General features: G+C 51.6%; 1 protein-coding gene across 1 annotated transcript in view; it reads right to left on the bottom strand.

Annotated features, from left to right (window-relative positions):
- The window catches only part of RERE (arginine-glutamic acid dipeptide repeats), a 303,344-nt gene that overhangs the window by 7,858 nt on the left and 278,715 nt on the right, over positions 1–16,771 (bottom strand). Inside the window, 5 exon segments of the mRNA XM_027564998.1 lie at positions 205–318; positions 687–848; positions 1,563–1,762; positions 2,251–2,343; positions 3,167–3,329. Coding sequence (XP_027420799.1) covers positions 205–318; positions 687–848; positions 1,563–1,762; positions 2,251–2,343; positions 3,167–3,329 — 732 coding nt within the window.

Here is a 16,771-nt window from a genome sequence, read left to right as displayed (position 1 = left end):
AAGCTGGATGCCCCCTCCCCACCACACAGCGAGGTCTGGCTGAGGAGGCAGCAAGCAGGGACCACAGGTCCTGCCCTGACTCGGCCAGTCTTGGAGGTGCTCCAGGCCCCTCCCGGGGAGGCAAGACACGGCCACCGCCCAGGGGGCTTCTCAAGGGACAAGAGCTGCTGGAGGCAGTCAATGTGGTTCAGCCTCAAGCCTAACCTGGGTTTTTGTCTTCTTGGAGCTGGTCCTGTCGGCCTCTTCTGTATCCGAGGTCCCCTTCTCCCGCTGGCGCTTGGTGCTCTTAAGAGGGGATGTGGCTTCCTCCTTCACCTTCTGCAGAGGGAAGGCCCACGAGAAGCCTCAGGCCAAGGGAGGATGGCCCAGCAGCCTCAGGGAATGACAACCACTTGCTGACACCTGGACTCCCCCTACACCATGCTCCACCCCCAGAAACAAGAAAGCTCTGGAAGGGGCCAGTGGGGCCAGGAAGGAACAAGTATCTGCGGACAGGAAACTTAAGGCAGAGGTGGCCCCCATAGGTCTGTGCTGGGAATTACGTGGACCCCTTTTTCTAGGCCCCCGTCTGCAACCCCAGGCAAGGCCTTGCTGGTGCCTGCGAGGTCCCATGAATGACCAAGAGACTCGGGGGAGCTGAGTGCAGACTCCAGCAGCCCCTACCACCTGCCCTCCCGGCAGCTCACCTTGGCTGACTTCTTCACCGTCTCTGCTTTACTGTCGTTGCTGGAGGTGCTGGCCGCGCTGGGAGAGTTCCGGCCGCTGGAGCGGATGTCTTCATTGATGGGCGAGGCACGACCATCAGGGCTGGCTGGCTGCTTCTTCCGACCGCTGCGCAGTGTAGACATCTGCCCACCCCAACCGGAGGCTGGTGAGACTCGACCCCGGTCCCCACAAGGGCCACCTGGGCCCAGTTCCCAGGCAGGAGCCTCCAGAGTAGGTCAAATCCCAGCCCCTGGCAAACCACAGGCACCCCTGGCTGTCCCTCACTGCATAGGAGTCAACATGGAACAAAGCAAGGAAGGGGTGAATGGGTGAGTTTACATGGAAAAGAGCTATTCTCAGCTTAAACTCGAAGCTCTCATCTCCTCCAGGGACTGTCCTCAATGACATAAGCTGGAATGGGCAGGGCTGTCTGAGGGGCAGAGGTTGGCCCAAGTGATGTTACACCTGAGCTCGGCTTTAAGTCACTCCCCCTCTTCTGTCTGCTCCACGGAACTGCCTGCTCCTCCCACCAAACACACACGCATACCGGCCAATTTCATGTGATAGGATGGGAAGTGACCCAACCAGATGAGCTGTCAAATAATGCAGCTCGGCTCCTAAAACCCCCAGGCCTTGAGGGCATTTCTGCAAGGCCACGGGGCTCAGAAGGGATGGGGGTACAGCGATTCATGCTGGTCCACCAGCTCCCTGAGGAGATGTGAGGGAGGAGAGAACCAAGGGCTCTTCCCCACAGGCCGGGCACGTCCCCTCCAGTGTCTGTTTCTCTGCCCGAAATGAAACATTCCCAGCCTCCTCCTGGCGGGAGACGCGCGCAGGCTGCCTGGCCAGAGACTCACCGAGCCACGACTCCGCCGCGTCCTCATGCTATGCTTCCCGCTGAGCCCATCGTCCTCCTCTTTGACGGGCTTGAACATAAAGGGTGGGGGGTCCACGGGCTTCTCGATGGGGGGCAGCTCGCCGTACTTCTTGAAGTGGATGCGGCAGTCTGTGCACAGCAGGATGTTCTCCCGGCCCCCGTGGTGCCAGTCCTTGGAGGCTGCAGGAGGGAGGGGAGGCGGTGTGGCTGCCAACCTCAGACACCAACGTCCGGGGCTACAGACATCCAAGCAGGGAGGCCCTTCAGTGGGCTTGGCTGACCCTGGTACCACGAGGACCACGTGGCCCTGGCCTTGGCCGATACCTGTCACTCAACAGCTCGGGTGCTGCCGCCCTGCTTCTTCCTAGAAGGAAATGATCTCAGGACTGTCCACCACCCCACCTCATCTCAGGATGAACTGACAGGAAGAGGTGGCAGCAGGCTCCCCGGAAACATAGGCGCCTCCGCCCTGACCCTGAGCAAGTCTGTCCCAGCCCCTGGTCAGCACTCCAGCCTGACTGCTAACAGTAAAGTCTTCCACTTTCTAAGTAACCCTTAAGACAATGCAGATGTCAAGTCTCCAATTTGATTCCCCAGACATTCAGAACCGGGAAGTGCCCGAGCCTGGCTGCTCCAGCGAAGGCCCCCCTCCCACTGGCCCCACTTACTGGTGGTGAAGCAGTGGCGGCAGGCGTAGCCCTTCAGCTCCTGCTCACTGTCCTCACTGTCGAAGTCATCCTCACTGGCTGAACTCAGGTCCACTGGGCATCATGGGCACACGAAGGGGTGGGGGAGACACCATCATGCTGGGCCAAGACTGGACCCCCCGTTACCTCTGACCTGCCCCAGGCTCTGGGCCAACAGTCGGAGTGGCCCAGCAGGCTGGCTGGGGCAGTGTTCACAAAGGACCACTCTGAGTTTCTCAGAGCCAGTCGTCAGAATGAAGAACTCGTGTATGAGGGATGGTACCCAACAATCTGCTCTGTCATTCTGGTGGTCTGCTGTCACACCTCAATCCTGGAGAAGCTGGCACTGATGCCCACAGATGGTGGATCTGACTTTCTGAGGGGTTTCCTCTACATCAAGGCTCAGTGCCCTTCTGGCCTCTGTTTCCCGTTTGTGACCCTCAGGCTGAGTGCCCTGGGCCAAGACAGGATCACAAGCCATGAATCTAGTTTTCAAAGGTTAAGAAGGTGTGGGCTTCACTTTTGTATAAGACTGCAGATCACAATGGGACCAAGAGAAGGATCTCAGAAAAGTAGGAGGAAGAAGAAAATGTTAAACTGATCATATTGCGACCACAAGTGCTAAGGGAGATCGCTAAGGGAGATCGTCCTCCAAAGTCAAAAACCGTCTCAGGCCAAGGCCAAGGCCAAGACTTACAGATAATATTAAGTTTCAGAAAAATCTATATGCACAAGTAGTTTGTAAAACTCTTAGATCAGGCTTTGCAACACACACACATGCACGCACATATACCACTGCCCTGGCTCCAACACAAGCTCTGCCAAGGACGGCTGTGAGAGCAGGTCCACCCAGAGCTGGGACATGGAAGCTTGTGGCGTGTGCAAAGCCCCCACTTACAGAATTCACTGGATGGGGGTCTGGAGGGCGTGTTGACGGGCGTGGACGCAGTGCGGGTCTTGATCCTCCGGAACACGGCCTGCCTGCGGTGCCTGCGGTGGGCCCGGGAGCTGGCTGCTTCTGGGGTTTTCTTCCAGTAGTAATAGAAGGTGATCAGTTCTCCCTGCAGGAGAGAAGGGTTGGCTATGAGGCAGATGCACAGCCTTGGAGCAGAGGCTGGCTTTATCACAGCTGCCCTGGATGCCTGGGCTCACTTGAGACACACCTGTGGAGCTGCCTGTGCAATGGGCCAGTGGGGCCTGTCTGCCAGCCCGTCAGAGCGTAACTTCTAGACATCAAGAACATTTATTCACAACAAGTATCTGCTGGGTGCCTACTATGAGCAGTTCTAAGCACTGGAAGTGCATCAATAAACCTTTGACAGAAAGGAGAACGCCTGTCCTCCAGGTGTGTGTATGTATATGCATGAGTGCACACAGGGAACATCTGTGAACAGCAAGTCAGTGAATCCACATGGGGAAACATGGAAATGCCCAGCCAGGGAGACCATTCCAGAAACAACTGAAGCTAACAACTGAGGTGGCAGGAACTGGGGCCAGGAGGGAGGTTGGGAAGAACAGAGCCCAAGCCCAGGAAAAGTGCTATACAGCCCCTGGCCAGGCCCAATGCCCACCCCGGACGAGCCAGCACAGGGTGCTGACGGCGAAGCTGAGGCCTGGCAAAAAGACTGAAGAGTGGATGCAGCACACACTGGTGCTGGGTAGAGAGGAGACACCACACGTCCCGAGGTCGGTGTGTAAGGCCAAAGGAGCTCCTCTTTTCATGGAAGGCCCTGAAGAAATGGAGCCAAGACAGCTTTTAAAAAAAAAGCCAGGAGAAATGAGTCCAAATGCAACTTTTTAATAAAGGGCACTTGTGGCCCTCCCAGCCTCAAGGGGCTCCACCATAAGTTCACACACACACGTATACACATGCACGTACACACAATATGTACACACCTACACACATGTACAGAATACACATGCGCGCACACATACTCGTACACACACGTGTGCACACACACACACACACAGGGGCTGGGGGCAGCAATGGCATGTTCCACTAACGCTGGCTAACAAAAGACCAGTATCTTGGGGGTCTTTGCTTTAAGAAAAAGTGTCTCTACTTAGAATTTAAAAATAGTTAAAACAGTCAGAGAGCCTCGATCACACTGATCTTCTCTAATTACATCACTACTCTGCAAAGTCAGTACCATATCTTGGGGTGTGTTCTGAACGTGGGAGGGTCCCCACATCTAAGGGTTGGAGCTACTTGGCCAAGGCCCACTCTGCCTCATGGAAAGCTCTCCACTCTGTGAATGCAGGAGCCAAAAAGGAGAAGCAAAGACTGTCCACCAGTGACCTGAGATCTAGCTGGAAAGACCAATGCTGAGGAGACCGAAAAAGACGAAGCAATGCAGGTACCACGTGACACATCCGTGACCAATGGATGCCCAGTCACAAGAGGTTTCTCTGAAAACACCCCCAGGAGCAAGTAAGCCACTCCCCATCCTCTTTCCAGTTCCACACAGCGGTACCTGAACAACACAGGACAATGTAGCAACTGCCCTTGAATTTCTTCCTTGTTTGCCTTCTACATGTCAGTAGAAGTTAGTCTACAAACACAGCCTCCAATGTCCCCATAGTGAGGGGAGCGTCCTGAGCCTCTGAGGTCCCGACCTGAGACACCTGGCTCCTGCCTCTTACTTCCTACCTTCCTGACTTAGCCAGTCATTTATCTATACTGATCTTTTGCTGTTGGCTGGCTGGAGGGCACAAACTCATAAATCCACTGTGATTAAGAGATCTGTGCTGACACCAGTGACCTGGTTCCAGTTTTCCTAGGAGGAAACAGACCAGAAGCCAAGGCAGGTCACTGTCACCCTTCAAACACTGTCAGAGCTGCAGGTGCCTCGTCAGTTCAGAAGGGCAGCTGGTGCAGTAAATCATAGCCCAGTCCCAGGGCTGGAAAGAAGAATGAGAAACCCAAAGGATTCCTGTTCCTCCCACCTCTACCTTCAGTGGAAGTTGTTTCAGGGGCCCCGGGACAGGGCTGAGATGTGAGGGGAAATGGCAAGCTGCAAGAGGCGAAACAAAATAGAAATGGGAGAGAAACCTGAAAGGGAGGCACGACCACCAGGTCTCTGCCACACCTCGGTCTGACCTGTAGGCTGTGAACAAGCCACCCTGACGGTTCTGGGCAGTCCTGGTCTGCAATTCATGGATACAAGGGATCATCTCTGTTCCTCAAACATGAAAGAGTTTCAAATGGTATTAAGAAATGGTATAACCTGCAGATTCAAACAGAAGCCAGAGTTCAGGCCCAACATCAGATGCTGGACAGAAAAGACTCAGGAAAAGCCCAGGTTCACAACCTGAAGCCTGCACTGGTCCTCCTCGAGTACGTGATCGGGACACACACACTTAACATTAAAATAAGTGTCAACTTATGTCAACCTTAAGTAATAGCTCTTAAACAAGGAGCCCGGGACAGATGCCATCCTCTGAGTATCAAAGATCAAAATGGACTGCGGTAGTAGAACCAAAGAATATCAATTTCCAAATTCAGGGAAGACAGGGGAGTGACAAGAAATCTCATATACCACTATGGACATGTAAAATGGTCAAATCACTTTGCAGAACTCTTTTGGCAGTTCTTAGAAAGCCAAATGGGCTTCCCTGGTGGCTCAGACGGTGAAGAATCTGCCTCCAATGCAAGAGACCCGGGTTCAATCCCTGGGTCAGGAAGATCCCCTGGAGAAAGGCATGGCAATCCACTCCAGTATTCTTGCCTGGAGAATCCCATGGACAGAGGAGCCTGGCGGGCTAGTCCATGGGGTCACAAAGAGTCGGACATGACTGAGCGACTAATACACAACACAAAGAAAGCTGAACATGGACCACACAGCCTAGCAACTAATTTCACTCCTAGGTGTTTACCCCAAAGGAATACAAATACGTGTGCACACTAAGACTTTTACACAGACATTCATAAAAACTTCACTCTTCCAAGCCCCAAAAAGTGCCTTAATGGGAGAACGGACAAACATATTCCGGTACACCCACTCATGAGAATACTACGTGGCGGTAAAAAGGTAAAACAACGGACAGCTACAACAAGCAGGCACGTTTCAGATATCACGCTGAGTGGCAGCAGCCCGCACAGGAGGGCCCAGACAGGACGAGTGTCTGTCTGCGTCTGGTGCGTGGGGCGTGGGCCACTGCCTGTAAAAGGACCTGAGGAGACCTGGGTGATGAGGCTGTCCTACAAACTGACTATGGTGTTATTACATGGATGTGTACAGTTGTCAAAACTCACTGGACCTGTGCCCTCTGAGTACATTTTTATGATCCATATGGTATACACACCAGTAATACATCAGCAAGTTGACTGGGAAAAAAAAAAATTCCAGACCAGGTTTTATTAGCTGCCTCTCATCCACTGTAATGTCTAGGAAGGGATTAAACATTGGAATGGAGCAAATCTAGGAGGATTAGAAGCAGCATACTGGTGACTGCATGGGTGGCTAGGTCTTGAGCACAAACAAAAGAGGATGCCGGGGAAAGCTCTGGTTCTACAAACAGGGAATGAAGCAGCTCAAGGCCTCCCCAGGAATGAAGTCAATTGAACTTTACTCAAACATGCATAGCGTGTGCTGTGGAGACCCACTGCACATAAATTCAGGGAACAAAAGCTGTTGCAGAAATCAATAGCTTACTGAAACATTAACACAGGCAATCATTGATCAAAAGGCAGCTCCACAAAGGCAGCCTTGCAAATTAGCTCCTGCTTGTGCTTGCAAGCAAACACAGAGGCACAAATGTTGTCGACATGAATGGCCTGTAATGATCATTTGTCCCCAGTGCTCTCCGCTCATCTCACAACAAGGCCTTACAGTCAACATGCCTCTCATCTCGGGGCAGCGGTTTAGTGCCTGGGCAAAGAAGCAGAAGGGGTGAAGTCATCTTCAGGGGTTCCATCATGGCTGCAGCTCTTGCAGGAGGAGTGTTCATGGCCCGGGTCTATATTTTTAGCAGATTCTCTTGCCCTCTCCAACTCCCCTGCCTTTTCTGTTGCTGCAGGGGTGGGGTGGGGGGTATCCTACAGGTCAGATGCAGAAAGCCAATGGCAATGAGACATGTGGCCCTAGATTAAGGACTCACTTTCCTCCCTGAGCCAGGTTCCCATACAGCAGCTCTTCTCTGGGGGATAGGAAAACTAGCTGTATTAGGTCTTTCTGACTTTCCACCAAAAGAAAAACAGGGGGCAGGGGAGTGCCAGGCACAGAAGAGAAGGGGAGAAATAAGCTGCTCAGGGCAGCACTCTGGGTGGATCGGGGGCCTAGGGGACAGAGAGAAACCAAGACATAGAAATGAGTCGGGCAGACAGAGGCTCAGTCACAGGCATGCCTATAATCCAGGTTTGGCCACTGGGAATCATGAGGAGGAATCATGGCTCCACTTCTGTGCTCTCCCCACATCCTATTGGCTCCCCACTCCTCTGGGCAAAAAACCATCAGGGCAGGCTCCCCTCCCTGCGTTGCCCTGGGCAACCAACTGAAGTGCAGGGCTGGGATTGCTCAGTGGCATCTGTCTGCTCACCTCTCACAGGGAGCTTCTCGGGTATGATCCCACTTCAGGGAAGCAATGCTTTATCTGAGGGTGGGTGGGTGGCAGGGGCACAATGAGCCAGGAGACCTGTTCCAGGGCCCGAATGGACGTCACTGGATGGGGGCCATGGGCTGGAGTGGGAGCTGACAATCCTGCTGCTGGAGACCACCTGACCAGGTCAGTTTACCTGCAGGTGGTTGGTAAGCTGAAACACTGCCCGTGAACCCAGCTGCTCTTTCCTTTCCCTCATTCAGCCACTGCTGAATCATCCTGCACTGCTAGGGCAGGAGAGCCTGTAACCTGTCCTGCACAATAAAAGGATAATCTCTTTTCTAAAGTAAGATGAGCTACGTGTGTTCTCTGTAAGGGACCTTGGGGAAGCAGGAGTATAGACAGAATGCTTAAGAGGAAGGTGCTGCAGGCACTGCCAGTATCAAAGGTTCCTTCTCAGGGGGGATGTCTGTCTCCAAGACCGTCAAGGAGCACGCTCCCCAGCCCCGGGGTCTCTCCCCACTCAGCCCGCCACTAACTCCTCAGACACAGGCCCTCTGGGAGGCCGGTGCGCAGGCTGAAAAAGGCAGTCAGCTATTTTTCACCCCATTACTGAAGCTTAAGGGCACACCCCAGATTGAGTCCAATTAGTTGTGATTATAACAAAATTATTACTGCTACAACCATCTACACAGTCTCAACACCCCAAGGTGGTGGGAGAAGAGGTCCAGGGACCCTGGCTCAGAATCCAGGGTTGCCATCTACAATCAGGTTCTCTCTTTACAAGCCAAGGAAGGCCTCGGTCTTTTATAAATAACCCTGGACACACAGCATACCCTGCGCTCAGCTCAGGGTAGACAGTGCTCCTTCTCTTCCACTCTCATAACATGGTTCCGTGAACCAGCAGAAAGAAACAACACTGATCACTGGTCTTCTGTTACGCTGTGTTAAGAGGGCCTTGGAAAACCAGCGTCCTCCTTTCTGTACATGCACAGAGGGGCAGGGTAGGTGCAGGAGACAAGAAGTAATCTAACCCAGGTCCCTGCACACTACCGAGAACCCAGTACCAGCCCCAGAAGGTGCCCAGTAGTCAGTCAGTCAGTTCAGTCGCTCAGTCGTGTCCGACTCTTTGCGACTGCATGAATCGCAGCATGCCAGGCCCCCCTGTCCATCACCAACTCCCGGAGTTCACCCAAACTCATGTGCATTGAGTCGGTGATGCCATCCAGCCATCTCATCCTCTGTCGTCCCCTTCTCCTCCTGCCCCCAATCCCTCCCAGCATCAGAGTCTTTTCCAATGAGTCAACTTTTCACATGACGTGGCCAAAGTATTGGAGTTTCAGCCTCAGCATCAGTCCTTCCAATGAACACCCAGGACTGATCTCCTTTAGGATGGACTGGTTGGATCTCCTTGCAGTCCAGGGGACTCTCAAGAGTCTTCTCCAACACCACAGTTCAAAAGCATCAATTCTTCCGCACTCAGCTTTCTTCACAGTCTAACTCTCACATCCATACATGACCACTGGTAAAACCGTAGGCTTGACTAGCGGACCTTTGTTGGCAAAGTAATGTCTCTGCTTTTGAATATGATATCTAGGTTGGTCATAACTTTCCTTCCAAGGAGTAAGCATCTTTTAATTTCATGGCTGCAATCACCATCTGCAGTGATTTTGGGTGCCCAGTAGAGCCACCCACAAATGCCCTTCTGCTGTGAGTGGAAAGGAATTTCCTCTTTACCGAAGTTTTAACACTGCCTACTAAGAAGTAGGGGGAGCAGAAGAGATGAGGTGGGGAAGCAGGCCTGGAAGCTGCTCGTGAGAAGGGCATTAAAATACAGCCTCTTTCTGAGGTCATTTTACAGGCCCTCCAGGCCCACAGTCTGCGTGGTGGGACAGGGGCCACGAAATGGCCTTCACATGCCACTGACACACCCCATTGCAGGGGTCAGAGAGTAAACATTTAGAAGAAGTTCTCTTCTTTCTCTAAGACCTATTAGTAACTGCTCGGATGCTAAGTATTTTAACTTGAGTACACAGAGAGAGTGCAGCTAAGTGATCACTACAGAAGGCCTCAAGTCAACATGCCAATGGACAGTGAGAAGCAGAGCGGGGTTACTTGGCTAAAATTTCTGTTTGGAGAATACCCTTCAGTCATGGTCTGGCTCCTTCTTTGGTGGCCCAGGTAAAAAGGGTGAAGAAATTTACCACTTACTTTTTGGACAGAACAGAGATATAAAGCTTAAAAGGAAAAAAAAAAAAAAGAAAAGGTGTTTTTGCAAGAAGGTCCAGGAAGCAGTGAGTGGTGATGAAACAAGGCCCCAACCCCAGGGCGGCGAGGAGGAAAAGGAGACACACACAGCGCAGAGCTGCTTCTATGCTTCGGTCCCCAGGCCAGGGCCCCAGGAAGCGACAGGGAGGCCACTGGAGCCGGGGCCAGGGAGCCTGCCTGGGACGCGTCCTCTGGGAAGAGCTGCTCTAACTCCTTTGATTTCCACGGCCACCTCTGCCTGTGAATTACAGCTGCACTGTTTCTTGGCAAAAATGACGGATTGATTCGAGGGTAGTGAAACAAGTCAGAACTTCCGGGCACAGACTCCCATGCAGATCACTCTTCTCTTGCTCCCTGAGGACCCCAGGACTGGACCTGACGACAGAACAGCTGAGGTGAGAGCCGGGCATGGGGTCGGACCATCACTGAGTGCAGGGGGAAGCTGCTCTCAGCAGTCTCTCTCCAGCAGGCAACTGCCTGTCTTCCAGCAGTGAGTCTGGTAATTAAAGCAATGCTGTCCTGGTTTCTTCTTTTGTTAACCAACCAGATCCCCTCGCCCCCGAAGGAGCCCCGACATTGTCAGCCTGCTCTCCTGCTGATGGTTATTTCCGCCTCTGTGGTCTCGGGGTACATTCAGGAGGAAGATGACAGGCTCGAAGGTGCAGCAGAACCACAGCCACCTGACCGCATAGCCACACCGAGGAAGACCTGCGCCCGGGGGCAGGCTCCCGATCCTCCATACCCCTACCGCCTCCCACTGTCCACGTTGTAGCTCCTCTCCTGGAGACAAAGGGAAGGGAGGAAAGGGAAGACTCTAGAAGCCTGTGCAAGTCCCCTAGGTTTAACCGGTTATGATGATGAGGCCACGCAGACGCTCGGAGACACTCCTGAACCAGGCACTCTCACTGCCCATGTTGTAAACCCCAACTGTGTAGGGTGAAGGGGAGGAAAAATCTTTTTTTCTTTCTTTTTAAAACAATTACCACCACTACATTTGAACACTGTGAGGGAAAGGGGACAGGCCAAGGTTTATTTTAAACTCAAAACCATAATGAGATTTCCTAAGCTCTACGCTGCTTCAGTTGCTCAAGTGGCCAGCTTTGATCCCACCTCTGGTCCCACACCTTCCCTTGGATGTTCAGATCTGAGGTCCTGAGCTGGCCTGTCCCCTCCCACACAGAGACCAGGCCAGTCCTCTCAAAGCACAGCCCTCGTCTTGTCAACCTCCGCCTCCAAATCACCAAAGGAGCCTCAAGGCCTGCAGGGAACCGCCCGGCTGCTCCGCCGCCTCCTCCAGGCCTTCCCTCTGTCCCCAGAAGACAGTGTGCGCTCTGGCTTGCACTGAGCGTGGCGGCCAGCTCCCTGCTCCTCAGTGCTCCTTCACGGGGCAGGACGCAGCCCCGCAAGCCCTCACTACTCTGTTCTCTTGATGTCTGTCCGAGCCCTCCTCACCACTCGGGGCTCCAGCCATCACAGATGTCGTCCCACTTCTCTGTCCTGTACTCGTGGGCTCTCCCTTGGGCTGCAGCCACGAACGAGCCTGTCCAGCTGCCAAGTCCATGTCCACCCCATCTGAAGGCCCACCCCAGAGTCCAGGGCACCATCTCAAACATAGTGAGTGTTCAAAAAACACCTGACGGAATGAGTATTTTCTGAGAACTAAAATTTACCTGAAGTGAACACTAAAAGCATACAACTTCAGAGAAATGGAAGCAACACTGCCAGCTTTTGAGAAATGGATGCAAGATTGCTAACATTTTATTTTGCCAGGTAAGGTTGTTAAAAATAACTACCTGATCTCAACATTATTTCACAAAAGAAATGACATTTTATCTTTTCTAGAAGGTATAATAAGATAGACAATCTCTAAACTAGAGTTCCTTAATTTGATACGTAGTGTTAACATGAACTGACTACAGTGTTCTTGCTTTTCATTTCCCACGGTCCAATGAAGACAGAATCCTCGAACCTGCGAAGTTGCTTGCAATCGGCTGCTCTCGGGTAGGCATGACAGCTGGCAGGAGGGCGGACCTAGGAATCCAGTGCCCTCACTTCCTCACCAGTGGCTTTATCCACAAACTAACTCACCACCCTTTTACTGGGCTGTTGAATATACAATAACGATGGTTAGGCACTATAAACAGGCACTTTTCATACCTTCGTATGTTTAGTCATCACAGTACCCTAACATCGTCATCATCCGTGCTTTATAAATAAGATGACAAGCCACAGGGAAACTGGTCACAGCTTCAGTCGGCAGCCCTGGGGGTCTCACTCCAGGGTCTTATGCTCTGAATCAGTCTGCTATGAACTAAGGGGAAGTAATCTTTTTTTGAAGCCTGAGGCTTGAATTTGGGTTATCTTTTTTATCTAAAGAGCTCAGTTCAATAGGATCTTAAACCCACTAACTGGACCCTGGGTAGTGGTGGCTCAAGAGCACAGAGGAGCACTATGCATCCTGAGCACAACGGGCAGCCAGCCTTCCTACCCCAGCATGCATGAATTACAAAACTGCTTCTGCCTGAAGCGATTCTTGGGGGACCAAGATCAGAGACTCACATGGCAGGCACGTGTGCACAAGCCCAGAGAAGTATTGCCTTCCCACACATTCCAAGAATAGACTCCAGTTCTTGGAAGTCTTGTCCAGGGACAAGACAGGATGGAGGCCACGGGCATGAGTACCCTTCCAGACCTGCTCGCCACACCTGGGCCACCCAGTGGCTCCTGCTCAGAAGCCCTTGGCCACTTCAAGCTCTAGGCACATGTGCTTGACATGTGCCAAGCAAGGGGTCGTCGCATGCCACTTCATCCTAAAGTCCTTGGTCTCTTCCTCCGGGAGGAAGTCTGAGTTTAGACCAGGTTGGGGCCCTTCTGCACATGTAACAAAACATCTTTCAAAACGAGCTTCGGCTAAAGTGTCTAAGTAAAGCAGTGAACCAGCTCCAGCTAGAAGCATCTAAGTAAAGCAGTAACCACCTCCAATGGCACTCAAAACCACAGACATGACTCACGGCTCCTGGATGGACCCCCTGAACCTCCACACTGTGGCTGCTCCTCTCCAAGCAGCTCCATTAGAAAAATCTATCTATTAGACTTCCCTGGTGGCTCAGTGGTAAAGAATCTTCCTGCCAAAGCAGGGGACATGAGTTTGATCCCCTGTCCAAGAAGATCCCACATGCCGTAGGACAACTACTGAGGCTTCGTGCTGCAACTACTGAAGCCTGAGTGCCCTAGAGCCTGCGCTTGCAATAAGAGAAGCAGAGAATAGCCCCTGCTTGCCGCAGAAAGCCCTGAAGCAGCAAGGAAGACCCAACACAGCCAAAAAATACATAAATAATTTTTAATGTATCTATTTACATAAATAACATTTAATGTATTTACTTATTTGGCTGCACCCTGTCTTAGTTGAGGCATGTGGGATATAGTTCCCCAACCAGGGATAGAACCCAAGCCCCCGGCATTGGGAGCATGGAATCTTAGCCACTGGACCACCAGGAAGTCCCAAATAAGTAATTTTTTAATGTAGTTATTTTTTTTTAAAGCTATCTATATCTTTTTTTAAAAGCTATAACTGAGCACGAGGCAGAAGGTACTACCACTTAACAAAAAACAGTAACAAAAAATAACAGATCTGGAAATAACTGATTTGAAGACACAGATCAAGACCATCACCAATTGGTCTAAACTCCAGACTGAACGGAAGGGCTCCCGGCCATGTGTGGGCCCCACACCAGCCCCTGGCACAAAAGCCAGGTAGGCCTAATGCGGCCACGTGATGGGTCTTCACTTAACACAGACCCCCACAAAACTGCCCACTGGGGGGGCACTTTATTTTTGGTTTTACTGTTTGTTAACATTTTAAATATAATAATGTCAATACCAGGAATCTCGTTTTCTCTGTAAAACCTCAAGAATTCATTCACTGAAATCAGTTTTCTTTCCCACAAGCCGAATACTTCATTATTTCCTGAATTTATTTTATTGGAGTTCAGCAACAGGGCAAGTGGGATTTCACTGCCATTGGTTCTATCACCGCATCACCCTTCTTAATGTTGTCTAGTTCCTGTAACAAAACCACAATTCTGCCAGCAAAGGGAGAGAGAGAAGAGTGAGGGGGAAAAAAAGAAAGCCATAAAACTGTTAAAACCGCCATTCTCCATCTCGTAAACATTTTTCTATTTATTGGCCTTTCATTGTGTGTGCAATCTTATTATCCCTGCACAGTATCAAAGTGACGCCCATCAGGGTCACCCTATAAAATACACGTTGGCAACATAACATTCAATGACGGGAACGGGACAAAAGATGAGGGATGGGGGAGAGTGGCAGCTGCAGGACATTTTAAAGGGATCATCAGTTATATCTGTGCATTTCCCGAGGTGATAATTGAATACCAGGGGCTGGAGGGAAACCCATTTTTGAGCTCAGAAAGGATAGTTAAGAGAAAAATGTTTTTGTATGGAAGCATGTAATGACTGCCAGGAAATGAGAACAGCTACTCCAGCAACACTGCCTCTTGTATTTTACAGTTTTTATGGATGCGTGGCAAGTTATCAAGTACAATCCATTTCTGCAAGTTGAATTTTGAAATAAAGGGCAGACTTCCTCATTGCAAAGAAAGGAGGGAAAGGGGTATTTAATTTTGTCACTGTATCACATTTGTTTAATAAAAGGAACAGGGCAAAGATGACTCTTCAAAGCACAAAAACACAATTACAGTACTGCATCCTCCTTCTCAGACGTGAAATGTGTCACGTCTTTCACCTGAATTTTCGAAGATCTTGGAAAAATCCAGACAGGCTTGCAAACCACACCTGTGCTTCTCTGTGCTCCTGGCTCATAAATGCGGCCAGCAGTGGCTTCATGGCAGCTTTCAGCACAGATCATCTCCAGAAAGGAGGTCGAGGAACAGTGACTCCCCACATGCAAGCTGTTTGGGCTGGGGGGTGCCCCTCCAGTTCCCGTGCCCAATTCCTGGGCGAACTCCCAGGGCCTGGAGGCGGGGGACCTCCAACCCCTCAGCTATGAGAGAAGCTGACAATCCATCACCGGCAGGGGAGGTGGGGGACCCCAGATTTTGCTTGCGGGGGAAGAACAGGTGCCAAAGAGGTGAAAGTGGTGAAGTCACCGGCCACTGAGGCCCCTGTCAGTGAGGCTGCCGGTTTCCTCACGGCTGCTTCACTGTGACCCAGGACAACCAGCCCAAGTCTGGAACACCTGGTGGATACTTGAGGTGCAAGACACCGAGCTCACCTGTGTGGGCGTGGTGGAGAGGGAGGGGACCACAGGATGGACAGACAGCTGTCTGCAGAACATCAAAGAAGCCCCCACAAGTCCCCACAGGAAACAGCCTGTGCTACTCCACATGGCTGCCAGCAGATAAGCAAGAGGTCATATGGTCTGCACTCCCAGGTTAAGCAAAGGTGCCAGGCACCATGACCACAGCTGCTGTGCGGCCGGCAGTCTGCAAGCATCATGCTGGTGACTCACGTGAACCCGCTCACTGAGGCTCAGAACACACGTGTGATGTGACCCCAGGACCTTGGGCTGCAGTTTATGAAAACGACTTGTGGATTCCTCATCACAGTTCATGGTGAGGGCTCCGAGGGTTCACTCCCCCGGTTCCTATCTAGGTCTCCTGGTCTGGGGGTGCTGGTTCCCACAGGAGGTTGGGGAGTGCATGGGGTGCTGGGGTGCTATGGGTGTGCAGCCTGTGAGAGTGCATGGATGGGTCCTCTTGGAGGGGGGCTCCTTTGGCTCAGCTACTTGAAAACAGCTTGGCTGTTTTCCTGGCAGCGTCTCCCACCCTAAAGGGAACCTGACAAGATCATGCTGCCACTATGGGGCTGACTACCCAGAGGACAGCGGGGGCGTCCCTGGTGATCTCACACACCTCTTCAACAAGCTGGATGGAGCCAGGTCTCTAAAACAAGCTATGTGGTAGGGAAGGCTCTCCAGGGCTGACTGGGATCTTTTCCCTCTTGTGTACTGTGATGCAGACTTATACAGCTCTTGTTCTGGGGACAAATCACCAGTGTTACCATCCTGGGTGGCTGCAGTCACCCCACTCTAGCTTTCCCCTCTCCCCCAGACTGATGTGGGTGTGGCTAAGAGGTGGGGCAAAGTACTTCCAGGGAACATCTGAACCTGAACTCTCAACTTTATGTTGAGACTGGCCGGGGACATGTAGGTGTCCTCTGTCCACACTTGGGAAATAATCTTTCCTTCATGCCCCACGTGTTGGTAAAAGGTCACTCTTGTCCACTGGCCTGGACTTTCCTACAAAGGGGGACACTGACAGATGAGCTCTGCATTCTTACTACCCAAAACCCAAGTCCCAAAAATGACCCTAAAAAGTCAACAAATAACATTAATTCAAGAGCTTTAAAACCATAAACATTTCCAGTTGCAGAAAGTCAGTAACAGCCTTTATCCAGTTCTGCTTCACTTCCCAAAAGAGGTCAAAACCCTTTGCAGTGAAGGAGAAGAAAGGTAAGCATTTCTCTGTGAGGCGACTTCAGACTTGAGCCCACAACCACAGGGCTGTACTCTGCTGAGGCAGCTGTAGAGTCGCGGCAGAGCAGGGTTTCCAAAGAGACATCCCTTGGGCCCTGGTCTCTAAAAACAGAGAAAAATATAGCATCCCACTCACTGAATTTTGACATTAAGAAGAGTCGATGCATACAGAACATTTAGC

The sequence above is a fragment of the Bos indicus x Bos taurus genome, chromosome 16 (assembly GCF_003369695.1).
Source record: "Bos indicus x Bos taurus breed Angus x Brahman F1 hybrid chromosome 16, Bos_hybrid_MaternalHap_v2.0, whole genome shotgun sequence".
Classification (NCBI taxonomy): domain Eukaryota; kingdom Metazoa; phylum Chordata; class Mammalia; order Artiodactyla; family Bovidae; genus Bos; species Bos indicus x Bos taurus.
The sequence above is the reverse complement of the archived record's forward strand: the minus strand, read 5'-3'. Positions and strand labels throughout refer to the sequence as shown.